General features: G+C 59.0%; 1 protein-coding gene and 1 long non-coding RNA gene across 3 annotated transcripts; one reads left to right on the top strand and one right to left on the bottom strand.

Moving 5' to 3' along the window:
• Positions 1-550: 550 nt before the first annotated feature.
• On the top strand, positions 551-3,527 carry LOC139358225 (uncharacterized). The gene is made up of 2 exons (XR_011612877.1): positions 551-1,436; positions 3,318-3,527. It is a non-coding gene; the product is annotated as an uncharacterized lncRNA (long non-coding RNA).
• A 946-nt stretch (positions 3,528-4,473) lies between these two features.
• Positions 4,474-12,006, bottom strand: LOC105463971 (prostaglandin E synthase 2). 2 transcript variants are annotated; one of them, XM_011711488.2, is made up of 7 exons: positions 11,713-12,006; positions 9,241-9,438; positions 8,512-8,570; positions 7,720-7,869; positions 6,654-6,854; positions 6,083-6,200; positions 4,474-5,030 (listed from the first exon to the last, which is right to left on the bottom strand). In XM_011711488.2, the coding sequence occupies exons 1-7, from the start codon at positions 11,989-11,991 to the stop codon at positions 4,902-4,904; spliced, it is 1,134 nt and encodes a 377-aa protein (XP_011709790.2). In that variant the 5' UTR covers positions 11,992-12,006; the 3' UTR covers positions 4,474-4,901. The 2 variants fall into 2 exon arrangements, with proteins under 2 accessions (XP_011709790.2, XP_070934482.1); XM_071078381.1 differs by lacking the exons at positions 9,241-9,438; positions 11,713-12,006 and adding an exon at positions 8,777-9,136.
• Positions 12,007-12,405: the final 399 nt, after the last annotated feature.

Genomic DNA, 12,405 nt, shown 5'->3' on the forward strand with positions numbered 1-12,405 from the left:
CGCTTTGTCGCCCAGGCTGGAGTGCAGTGGCCGGATCTCAGCTCACTGCAAGCTCCGCCTCCCGGGTTTACGCCATTCTCCTGCCTCAGCCTCCCGAGTAGCTGGGACTACAGGCGCCCACCACCTCGCCCGGCTAGTTTTTTGTATTTTTTTAGTAGAGACGGGGTTTCACCATATTAGCCAGGATGGTCTCGATCTCCTGACCTCGTGATCCGCCCGTCTCGGCCTCCCAAAGTGCTGGGATTACAGGCTTGAGCCACCGCGCCCGGCCATGGCCTCTATTTTTTAAACAAAGAGAGAAAAACAGACCACAGAGACCATGCTGTGACCTGAGGATGGCACTAATGGGGCATGGAATCCTGGCTTGGAGCCCATTCCTAAGAAGAGGCATTTCTTCTTTCTTCTTCTTTCTCCTTCTCCTTCTCCTTCCTTCTTCTTTTTTTTTTTTTTTTTTTTTGAGAGGGTCTCACTTTGTTTCTCAGGCTGGAGTGCAGTGGGGCAGTCATACCTCACTGCAGCCTCAAACTCCTGGGCTCAGGTGACCCTCCCACCTCAGCCTCCTGAAGTGCCGGGCTTACAGGGATGAGCCACTGTCCCCATCCTCAAGAGGTATGTTTCTTCCTAGCCACTCATCTTCGGACCGTTACAGCTAAGCCCATTTTCATACAGATGGACAGAGTCGCTGGGTAATGAGGGTGCCGAGATTCATTCCTGGAATTGGCCGCGAGGTGGCAGCAGCAGGCCTTGTTTCCATCTCCTACGCGGCTTGGCGGGGCTCTGGCGCCCTCTGGTGGCTATGGAAAAACACGCCAAGAGGTGTGACGGAGAAACATTGGGGAAACTGAGGCAGAGTTGTTACCTCTAGGGAGAGAGATACTCGCGGGGAGAAGTTGGGCCTAAGTGGTGTCCCGCGGTGGCCTCAGTCTGACTGGCCATTCTCCAGCCTGTCAGGTCTGGTTAGCACAGTCCTGGACCCTTTCATCAAGGTGAGCACTCGGGGGAGGAGGATGTAGGCTCCTCCCCAACTGCAGCGGCCCCGGGGAAAGAGCCCTGGTCCAGGACTCAGGCCCCTGTTCCCAGCGCGGTTTAGCTGCCAACCAGATCTCCTTCTGCAAGAGGAGAAACAGAAGGAAACTTCATTCCTGAGTGTGTGGAGCCAGGAAAAGGGGCAATGCCTGGTGGCTGGGGCCGGATCTACATCCGGGGCCTCCTAAGTAAGACCAGGACCTCGAGGGGAGGCTGAAGGGAGGAGCCACAGCCCGCAGTCACTGGGCTGAGCAGGAGGAACATTCAAAAGGTCTGGGAGCACACGGTGGGGTCCTCAGCAGTGAGATCCTCCCCCGGCCTCCGTGTCATGGACAGAAGGTGGACGCCTTGTCATGAGCTGGCCACATCAGATGCTCTCTTTCGGGACTTTGGGACTGAGAAAGAGAGAGGTGAGTCAGCCTCCGTGTGCAGCTGGAAAGGTATCAGGTAACCCTGGGCAGGGTGTGAGGATGGCAGGAAAAGCCTGTGTGTGAAGGGAAGGGAAGGGAAGTGAGAGTGGGGAGCAGGGATGGAGGGATGCTGGGATGGAGGATGGAGGGTACAGGGATACAGGAATGGAGGGATGGAAAAATAGAGGGATGCAGGAATGGGGGGATGAAGAGGTGCAGGGATACTGCGGTGGAGGGATGCAGAGAACAGAGGCATGGAGGGATGTGCGATGGAGGAATGCAGGGATCGAGGGATGGAGGACGTAAGGGTACAGGGATGGGGGATGGAGGGGTGCAGGGATGGAGAATGGAGGGGTACAGCAAAGGAAGGGTGTGGAGATGGAGAAATGGAGGGGTGCAGGGATGGAGGGATGCAGGGATGGAAGGATGGAGGGGTTCAGGGATGGAGGGGTGTAGGGATGGAGGGGTGCAGGGATGGAGGGATGGAGGGGTACAGGGAGGGAGGGATGGAGGGATGCAGGGATGGAAGGATGGAGGGGTACAGGGATGGAGGGATGGAGGGATGCAGGGATGGAAGGATGGAGGGGTTCAGGGATGGAGGGGTTCAGGGATGGAGGGGTGTAGGGATGGAGGGATGCAGGGGTACAGGGATGGAGGGGTTCAGGGATGGAGGGATGGAGGGGTTCAGGGATAGAGGGATGGAGGGGTACAGGGATGGAGGGATGCAGGGATGCAGGGATGGAAGGATGGAGGGGTTCAGGGATGGAGGGGTTCAGGGATGGAGGGGTGTAGGGATGGAGGGATGCAGGGGTACAGGAATGGAGGGGTTCAGGGATGGAGGGATGGAGGAGTGCAGGGATGGAAGGATGGAGGGGTACAGGGATGGAGGGATGGAGGGATGCAGGGATGGAAGGATGGAGGGGTTCAGGGATGGAGGGGTTCAGGGATGGAGGGGTGTAGGGATGGAGGGATGCAGGGGTACAGGGATGGAGGGGTACAGGGATGGAGGGATGGAGGAGTGCAGGGATGGAAGGATGGAGGGGTACAGGGATGGAGGGATGGAGGGATGCAGGGATGGAAGGATGGAGGGGTTCAGGGATGGAGGGGTTCAGGGATGGAGGGGTGTAGGGATGGAGGGGTGTAGGGATGGAGGGATGCAGGGGTACAGGGATGGAGGGGTACAGGGATGGAGGGATGCAGGGATGGAAGGATGGAGGGGTTCAGGGATGGAGGGGTGTAGGGATGGAGGGATGCAGGGATGGAAGGATGGAGGGGTTCAGGGATGGAGGGGTGTAGGGATGGAGGGGTGCAGGGATGGAGGGATGGAGGGGTACAGGGATGGAGGGATGCAGGGATGGAAGGATGGAGGGGTTCAGGGATGGAGGGGTTCAGGGATGGAGGGGTGTAGGGATGGAGGGATGCAGGGGTACAGGGATGGAGGGATGGAGGGGTTCAGGGATGGAGGGATGGAGGAGTGCAGGGATGGAGGGGTGCAGGGATAGAGGGAGGGTCCTCCCTCAGTGCCCCATGGTGTTCCTGGCCTAGTTCCTGCCCTGCTGAGGGAGACACCCTGGGTCCCTGGAGCAAAGGCCCCTCAGGACTTTAGGCCTGGCCAATGACGTGGAAATGCTGTTCTGGACACAGTGGTGGCTCTGGGTGCCCTGACACCTGCTGGCCTCTCAGAGGCGGCTGCTGTGACTCCTAAGGCCACAGACGGGTACAGCCTCAGGCCTGGCCGCCTCCTCTCCCCTGCAGCCCAAGTACCTGGAGTTAACACCCACAGAGGGCACACGGTGGGGGCTGGCTGATGGACTGTGGTGCAGCCAGGCAGCAGGGCACTATGTAGCCGTGAGAACAAGTCAGTGTGACATATGTTGACAGGGAGACGCCCAGGATGGGGATGAGAACAGAGCCGGTGGCAGACCAGCCCCGTGGGAAAAACCGAGGTCACCAGCCACACAGCCACCTGCTTCCAAATGTCACACTGGCTGTCTCGAGCGCTCACTTCTACCTTACTCAAATGTTCGCTTTTATGGGAAACTTGAGTTATTTTGTTTTTAAAATACTAATAAAATAAAACTTAAAAAAGTTTCCTGGCTGGGCATGGGGGCTCACGCCTGTAATCCCAGCACTTCGGGGGGCTGAGGTGGGCAGTTCCCTTGAGCCCTAGAGTGCAAGGTCAGCCTGGGTAACACGGCAAAACCCAGGATCTATAAAATATAAAAAATTAGCTGGGCGTGTTGGTGCGCACCTGTGGTTCCAGCTACTTGGAGGGTGAGGTGGATCACTTGAACCTGGGAGGTTGAGGTTGCAGTGAGCTATGACTGCGCCACTGCATCCCAGCCTGGGTGACAGAGCGAGACCCTGTCTCAAAAAAAAAAGTTTCTCAAGAGGGTATGAGGACGCTGTCCAGTCCCCCCAATCGGAAGGACCCAGTGGGTGGAGTTGGGCTCACTGGCCTCTGGAGGGCCCCTGGCAGGCCAGCCCACCTCAGTTAAGTCAGGGAACTGGGGAGCCCCATCCTGGGTGCTCTGTGCAGGAAAGGGGGTCCCACCTGCAACCCACATTCACCCTGGAAGGCAGAGTCTCTATTTCCATAAAGGCTGGCCCAGCCTGGCGCTGAAGCCCGGGGCAGCCATCTGAGAGGGCTTGGTCCTGTCTGTAGAGCAGGGGTCTGAACAGCCCGGTGCCCTGGACCGGGTGCCCCTGCTCTGTGCACTGGACCTGCTCCTATCACTGAACTCCCCCACAAGGCAGGGACAGACGAAGAAACTGAGGCTTGAAGAGGGACCCCACCGCAGAGTCCCACCGTGGGTAGGCAGGCCCCGACCTGCACGCTGGCTGCTGGGCTCCATGGCCCGGCTGTGTGCCCTGAGTGGTATCCTGGGGACCATGGCATACAAAGTCTGCGGAGCCATACCATGCCTGCCACCTGGGAAGCACCAGGCCGGTGGTTAGTTACCACCAGGGCTGGCATAGCCCAAGCCTGATGCCTCCCTTGACCGCCAGCCCCACGCAGCACTCAGTCACACACAGCTCCACGAGATGCCTGCCGCGACAGGCGCCACAAACCTTTCCTTTATTGCAAACATGTCCCCATCCCGGGAGGCTTGGGAAGAGTGGGAACTAGGGGAACCCAGGGATGGGATTCCACCGAGAACGAACCGTCCTGCTGTCCTGTCGATGACCCCCCACCCACAGGATGTAGCCACGGGACAGCCACTGAGGCTCTGGGAGAGGGGCGGCAGAGCAGGGAGGCAGGGACACGGAGGGGTCGCCCCAGGGCAGGCGCAGGGCTGGAACTCGTCCCTAGCATCCCTGGGCCCCAGCAGGTGCCCTGTGTTAGGAGCAAGAGGGCTGGTGGGGGTGGGTAGACAAGGGGCAGAATGATGCTGCCCCCGCCAGCATCGCCAGGCCCTGGCAGCTGGCGTCTTCCGCTGCCTTTCCCGTTCTGGGCGGGGACATTCAGTGCGCTGGGGAGGCCTCGGTGATGGCCCTCTCCACCCGCAGGTACCAGGGCTGGATATGCGTGTGCTGCATCAGGTCATCGAAGGCATCCAGCCCCTCCATCACGCGCAGCACGCCATACACTGCCTGGGGCGTGAAACAGAAAGGCTGGTTTGACAGGCATCCAGACCTCCTTCACTCCCTGCCAGCTGTGTGCCCAGCTCCCATCCCCTCCCCGCTTGGAGCTCGTGACCTACTCAAGGGCCAACAGCACAGGTGAGGGTTTGAACAAAGCATGTGGGATGGCTGCAGGTCTCGCCTGCTTCACGCCTGTACCCCCTTTTCTGGGCCACAGATCCCCACCAGCAAGTTTCCTTGGGATAAATGCCCTCCCCCCTTCTCAGGTCCTGAGACTGGGGAGAAGAGACCCCACCACCCAGTTTCAAGACCCAGGTCACCCAGGGGCAGGACAGTTTTAAAAATGAGCAGTGGGCCAGGCACGGTGGCTCACGCCTGCAGTCCCAGCACTTTGGGAGGTCGAAGTGGGTGGATCACCTGAGGTCGGAGTTCGAGACCAGCCTGGGCAACATATTGAAACCCTGTCTCTACTAAAAATGCAAAAATTAGCCAGGCATGGTGGCACAGGCCTGTAATCTCAGCTACTCGGGAGGCTGAGGCAGGAGAATTGCTTGAACCTGGGAGGTGGAGGTTGCAGTGAGCTGAGATTGCACCACTGCACTCCATCCTGGGTGACAGCATAAGACTTGGTCTCAAAAACAAAAAAAAAAGGAAAAAGGGCAGCGAAGCCAGGCCAGTGAGATGCCATTTCACTGGGTTTTGCTGGGAGAAGCCTGGAGCACCGGACCCAGCCCGCCTGGGGCCGAAGCGCACTCCAGGGAGGGCCGTGTTGACGGCGACAGGTAGAGCCCGGGCCCTGTTACCACCACCTGGGCCTCTGGATCCAGCAGGGCCTGAAGCCAGCCCGTTCCCTGAACTTGTCAGTTATGTGAACCAAGGCGGTTCCTGGTCATCGGTTTCTCTCCTGGAGCCACTTCGAGGCGAGTTTCTGTCTGTGATGGCAGAGAGAGGCAGGCTCCTCTGGCACGATGCAGGCACTGCCCGGGCTTTCCCTTACAAACCTCCCCCACTCTGAGGACAGAACCCTTGGTCCAGGCACCACCTGCCACCACCACACTCACCAAATCAGCGAGATTCGGCTTCTGGCCCCCCATGAAGGGCCGGTCCTTGCCCACAGCAGCCACCCACTTGTCGGCAGCCTCGTAGAGGTCCTCGCGCACGTTGTCCTGGAGGCGGTGCCTGGGCGGGGAAGGGAAAAGCCCCTCAGGAGAGCCCCCACTCCCAGCCCAGCAGGGAAGAGGGGTCTCCTCTGGGGAGCAGGGGGGAGGCGTGGAAGCCAGGGCAACACCCCAGGTGACAGCATCACATCTGCAGATGCCTCAGGGAGCATCTGTCCCAGATGGGGAGGCTGTGGCAAGGGCAAGAGACCAGGCCAGGGAGAAAGCCACAGAGAAGGTGCCAGTCAGGTCCCAGGCTTCTGGCTTCAAGGCCGGCCCTGCTGCCCCCAGGGAGGTGAGCAGGAGCTCTGGGTCCAAGTCGCAGCTTGGCCAAGGGACCCGTAATCCATAACGCTTTCCCACCTGCCCAGGCCTCAGCCTCCCGCTGGTCTCCTGAGGGGTGTGATGGGATCACCACTGCTCGTGGCACCGGAGGCTCAGGGACAGCAGGCCCCGGATGTGCACACACACTTGCCTGCTCTTGAGTCGCTTGCTGATGAGGTACATGGCCGCTGCACCCATGTACTTGGCCACGGCTCCCTCCACGGCTCCGAACTTGCCCTCGCGGACAATGTAGTCAAAGGATGCCAGAGCCTCGGTGGGTGTACGGTACACATTGGGGGAGATCAGGTGGACCAGCCAGTCGTCTGCCCACTGCCGCCACTTCATCTCCTCCCTGCGGGCACGGGAGGAACTTCCTAAGCCAGGACCTGGGCTGTGTTGGGAGCAGGCTGCGTTCCCTAGAACATACCCACTGCACAGGTGGGAAGCTGAAGCCTGAGCAGGAAGGTCTTTTTTTTTTTGAGACGGAGTCTGGCTCTGTCACCCAGGCTGGAGTGCAGTGGCCGGATCTCAGCTCACTGCAAGCTCCGCCTCCCGGGTTCCCGCCATTCTCCTGCCTCAGCCTCCCGAGTAGCTGGGACTACAGGCGCCGCCACCACACCTGGCTAGTTTTTTGTATTTTTAGTAGAGATGGGGTTTCACCCTGTTAGCCAGGATGGTCTCGATCTCCTGACCTCGTGATCTGCCTGCCTCGGCCTCCCAAAGTGCTGGGATTACAGGCTTGAGCCACCGCGCCTGGCTTTTTTTTTTTTTTTTTTTTTGAGACAAAGTCTTGCTCTGTCGCCCAGGCTGGAGTGCAATGGCACGATCTCAGCTCACTGCATCCTCCGCCTCCTGGGTTCAAGTGATTCTCCTGCCTCAGCCTCCCTAGTAGCTGGGATTACAGGTGTGCACCTCCACACCTAGCTAATTTTTGTATTTTTAGTAGAGATGGGGTTTTGCCATGTTCGCCAGGCTGGTCTCGAACTCCTGACCTCAGGTGATCTGCCCGCCTCGGCCTCCCAACATGCTGGGATTACAGGAGTGAGCCAGCACGCGCAGCCACAGAAAGGTCTCTGCTGAAATCCGGCATGGCCCGGCCCCAGCCCCGCTGGTCTCCCACGCTGCTCCCTACTCACGCCATCTTGCTCAGCTTGGTCCTACTCTATAGAAGACCCCTGAGGTCACCACCTTCCCCCGCCAGCCCCAGCCCCACTCACGTCCTGGCCTCCTTCCCGCTGTACACTTGCTGGGCCTCCTTCTCGTTTAGCATGAGCCAGTATTTATTGCCGAACTCGGTCACCTCCTTGCCCTGGTCATTCACAGCCTTCATGGCTGGGTAGTAGGTGATGATCTCTTCCAGGGGCTGCCTTCGGAGAGAGCCACAGTCTCACCCCAACTCCTTCCCTGTCCCGTCCCCTGTGGCCGACCCACCCAGCTGCCCTAGCCCCAGAGTGGAGCCAGGACCGATAAACAAAGGCTCTCCGCACTCCTGCAGTAAGAGGGATGTGGAGGAGATGCCAGGGCTACCTCCCCAAGAGAGAGAGCTGCGGAGAGGACAAAGTGGAGGGCTTGGAGGAAGACGGCCACGGGCTGCTCTGAAAATCTTTTTTTTTTTTGAGACGGAGTCTTGCTCTGTCACCCAGGCTGCAGTGCAGTGGCACGATCCTGGCTCACTGCAACCTCTGCCTCCCGGGTTCCAGTGATTCTCCTGCCTCAGCCTCCTGAGTAGCTGGGACTACAGGCACTCGCCACTATGCCTGGCTCATTTTTGTATTTTTAGTAGAGATGGGGTTTTGCCATGTTGGCCAGGCTGGTCTGGAACTCCTGACCTCAGGTGATCTGCCCGCCTCGGCCTCCCGAAGCGCTGAGATTACAGGTGTGAGCCACTGCGTACTCTGGAAATCTAAGCAGCAGCTCCACCTGCTCCCACAAGAGAACTCGGGCGAGGCCTCCCCGGAGGAAGAAGCCACCAAAAGCAATGGCCGCCTGGTCTCCGAGGGGCTCCTTACCCCGACACCAGGTAGGTCTTGAGGGCGCTGATGATGACAGAGGAGTCATTCAGTTGTTGCTGGAAGAGAAAACGGTGGTTTAATCAGAGATTACAACCCAGCCACTGGGAGTCCCCGGGGGTTCCTTACCACCACCACCTGAGGACATGGTTTATCCATTCCTGAGGACATGCCCAGAGTCCTCCCCACCCTGCCCTCAGGGCACCCATCCTAATGGGGAGGAAGGTGTGGGAAAGCCGTGGGGTCTAAGCCCCAGCCCACTCACCCATCTGGCCTCCCAGGTAGAGGGGTAGGGTGGGTTCTGGAAGCTACATACTAGACCCCAAGCACTGTGTCAGGCATTTCATATCTGCTGTGCCTGCAAGCCAGAATATGGCCCCTTGTTGACTCATGAAGCAAGCAAGCCCAGAGAGGATAAGTGACTTGCCCCAAGTCACACAACTAGTGAGTGGGTGAATCACACCTCAAACCCAGATCGCTCATTTCAGAATCTACGTTGTTCAGCTGTGGTGTTCTGCCTCTCTGAGACCCAAAGGTGTTTGGTTTTGGTAGGGAAGGAAAGAGCCTACATTTACTGAGCATCTACTGTATGCAGCTACTTCCCCCATAGTCCTTAGAGGCACAAAGATCCCAAGTTCCTTCCCAAGCTGCAGCGCCGGGCCAGGCGAGCGGGTGCTCCAGGACGATCCAGGATAGGAGGAAGGATGCATGGGGTTTCCTGGGGCTCACCGAGCTTTCTCCTTCCTGGGCCACCAGGATGGGCACCTTTCTGTACGAGGAGAACTTGATCTCAGCCCTGAGCACGGGGTTCACCTCCACCACCTGGTAGGGCAGGGCGTGGAAGTCGAGGAAGGCTCGGACCTTGCTGCAGAAGGGACACGTCTTGTACTGGTACAGGGTCAGCTGCAGGCGGCTGGACAGGGAGAGCTGTGGGCAGCAGATGGAAGGGGCTTCTAGACCTGGCACCCCCAGGTACAGACCCTGCTCCCAAGCAAGCATGTTTTCCAGAGGCGTCTTCTGAGACAACGCTAGAACATCGGGAAGAGGAACTAGGGATGGGAGGGAGTGGTAGGGGGAAGGGAGGCACCGGACGGCAGCCCTGGTTTAAGCCCCCGGCCGGCACGGTCCCCAGGCAGGAGTCCCACCCTTTGCTGTGAGGTTGTGTAGGAGGAATCTTCCAGTCTCTGTCCCATACTGGACAGACCTCTCTTTTCTCGCTCCAGTCCCAAGGGGACACCAGACAGCCCCAGGGTATACAGCCTGCTCCCACAGACACAGAACAACTGTTTCAACTTGGCTTTGCCCACTCCCACTCCTCTAACCCCAGGGACCTCTGGGGGCCAGAGCTGGCTACCACCCAGGCTGGTGTTTACCAGTGGGGTCTACCTCCAACCTCGTTTTTGTTTTTTTCTCTGGAGACAGAGTCTCACTCTGCCATGCAGGCTGGAGTGCAGTAGCTTGATCACAGCTCACTGCAGCCTTTAACTCCTGGGTTCATGCAATCGTCCAGCCTCAGTCTATCTCAAATCTCCGAAGGGGAGGGTGGTATCTGGGCTGTGGTCAGGAAAGCCCCCAGGGGAGCCTGCTGCACCTTCATGCCGGAAAGCCACAATCATAGACCACCTCCCTGTGTTCAGAGGGGAAGCTGGACCGTGGAGACAGGAAGGGAGACACGGGGTACTCCATGCCCCTTTCACCTACCTCTGTTCCCTCTGGTCCAGCAAAAAAGCATCTGTGGGAGGGTGGTGGGGGGTCAAGCAGAGAAGAGTTGGAAGGTGTGGGGTAGGTATAAAGTGTGGCAAGGCAGCTGGGCCACCACTTGGTGGGGGGACACCTTCCTGCCTCTTTCTGTTTCAGCCTGGAATCTAAGTCATCAGTTCCATAAAAGTGCCACCACTACTACTACTAAATAAATACACAGCCTTAGGATTTGGGGGCAGTGGGGAGAGAGGATGACGAACGTTTAGAAAGTGAAAAAGGCGCCGGGCGCGGTGGCTCAAGCCTGTAATCCCAGCACTTTGGGAGGCCGAGACGGGCGGATCACGACGTCAGGAGATCGAGACCATCCTGGCTAACACGGTGAAACCCCGTCTCTACTAAAAAAATCCAAAAAAACTAGCCGGGCGTGGTGGCGGGCGCCTGTAGTCCCAGATACTCGGGAGGCTGAGGCAGGAGAATGGCGTGAACCCAGGAGGCGGAGCTTGCAGTGAGCTGAGATCCAGCCACTGCACTCCAGCCTGGGCGACAGAGCGAGGCTCTGTCTCAAAAAAAAAAAAAAAAAAAAAGTGAAAAAGGCTTTCCCTTTCCTGTGATCTCCCATCTCTTAGTCAAAAAAGTCTCCTTAAAACACAGTAGAGGCCGGGCTCCGTGGCTCACACCGTAATCCCAGCACTTTGGGAGCCCGAGGTGGGTGGCTCATTTGAGATCAGGAATTCGAGACCAGCTTGGCCAACATGATGAGACCCCGTCTCTACTAAAAACACAAAAATTAGCCGGGCGTGGTGGCAGGTGCCTGTAATCCCAGCTACTGGGGAGGCTGAGGCAGGAGAATCGCTTCAACCCAAGAGGCGGAGGTTGCGGTGAACCGAGATAGTGCCATTGCACTCCAGCGAGGGCAACAGAGCACTCCGTCTCCAAAAAAAAAAAAAAAAAAAAAAAAGTCTTCTTAAAACATGGTAGAGGCTGGGGCGCAGTGGCTCACACCTGTAATCCCAGCACTTTCAGAGGCCAAGGTGGGCGGATCGCTTGAGACCGACCAGCCTGGGCAACATGGTGAAACCCTGTCTCTACAAAAAATACAAAAATTAGCAGGGCGCAGTGGGGTGAGCCTATAGTCCCAGCTACTCCGGAGGCTGAGGCAGGAGGATCCCTTGAACCCGGGAGGCAGAGGCTGCAGCGAGTCGCAATCGCACCACTGCACTCCAGCCTGGGCGATATTGAGAGACCCTGTCTCAAAATAAATAAATAAACAAAAAAACACGGTAGAAGAACGATTTTATGAGAACTCGAACAATTCCAGGTAGTAGGCATCAGGAGTGCCCCTATTTTACAGAAGAGAACACTGAGGGTTCGGAGACTTCAGACCAAGTCACTCGCCCAAGGTCACAAGCAGGCAGAGGCAACTCCTGACCCCACGGGTTCCCAGGAGTCCCGAGTTCGGCGCTGATCAGCATCCCCATCCCCGGCCGGACCAGGCCTTACCTGCACGGCTGAGCGCTCCGCGTGGAGGTCCTGGGCGCGCAGGTGCCACCGCGCAGTGTGGTACAGCCCCAGGGCTCCCCCCAGGGCCAGCGCCGCTGCCCCTAGCAGCCGCGGGCTCCCCTTACGAGCGGCAGCCGCGGGGCCCTGGCCGCCTGCCGCCCCCGCGAAGCCAGCACGGCTCTGCGTGGGGAGCAGCGGCTGGGGGCGGCCGCCCAGCCTCCAGGCCAAGGCGCACCCGCCAGTCCACAGCGCCCGCACCACCCGCGTAGCCGGGGCCATGTTCGCTCTGCCGGCGCCGCGGGCGGGCGCGCGAAACCAAGACGCCGAGGCGCCCGCGCTGCTTAAAGGGCCAGGACTCGGGCGCCCTGCGGGTTGCCCGGGGTGACGGCGACGCTAAGGGGACCCTCAGCGCTCTCGGGACTGGGCGTGTGCCCGGCGTCCAGGTTCGAAACACCCGCCAGAGCCGCAGAGGCACGCTCGGGAACGTTTGCAGACCGCTCTATGGTTCCGCCTCCAAAGGTCCCGGGGTGGTGACAGGCCGACTGCCGAGAGGCCACCGCCTGCTCGCCCCGCTTGACCGCCTAAGGGGCGGCGTGGTAGTCTGTAATACGTGCCTGGCCACTTCTCCTGCAAGCGCCCATTCGAAACAAATCGAGCCCTTCGAGACGACAGGGGTTGCGGCTTCCAGCTACC

This window comes from Macaca nemestrina, chromosome 14, assembly GCF_043159975.1.
Source record: "Macaca nemestrina isolate mMacNem1 chromosome 14, mMacNem.hap1, whole genome shotgun sequence".
NCBI lineage: Eukaryota > Metazoa > Chordata > Mammalia > Primates > Cercopithecidae > Macaca > Macaca nemestrina.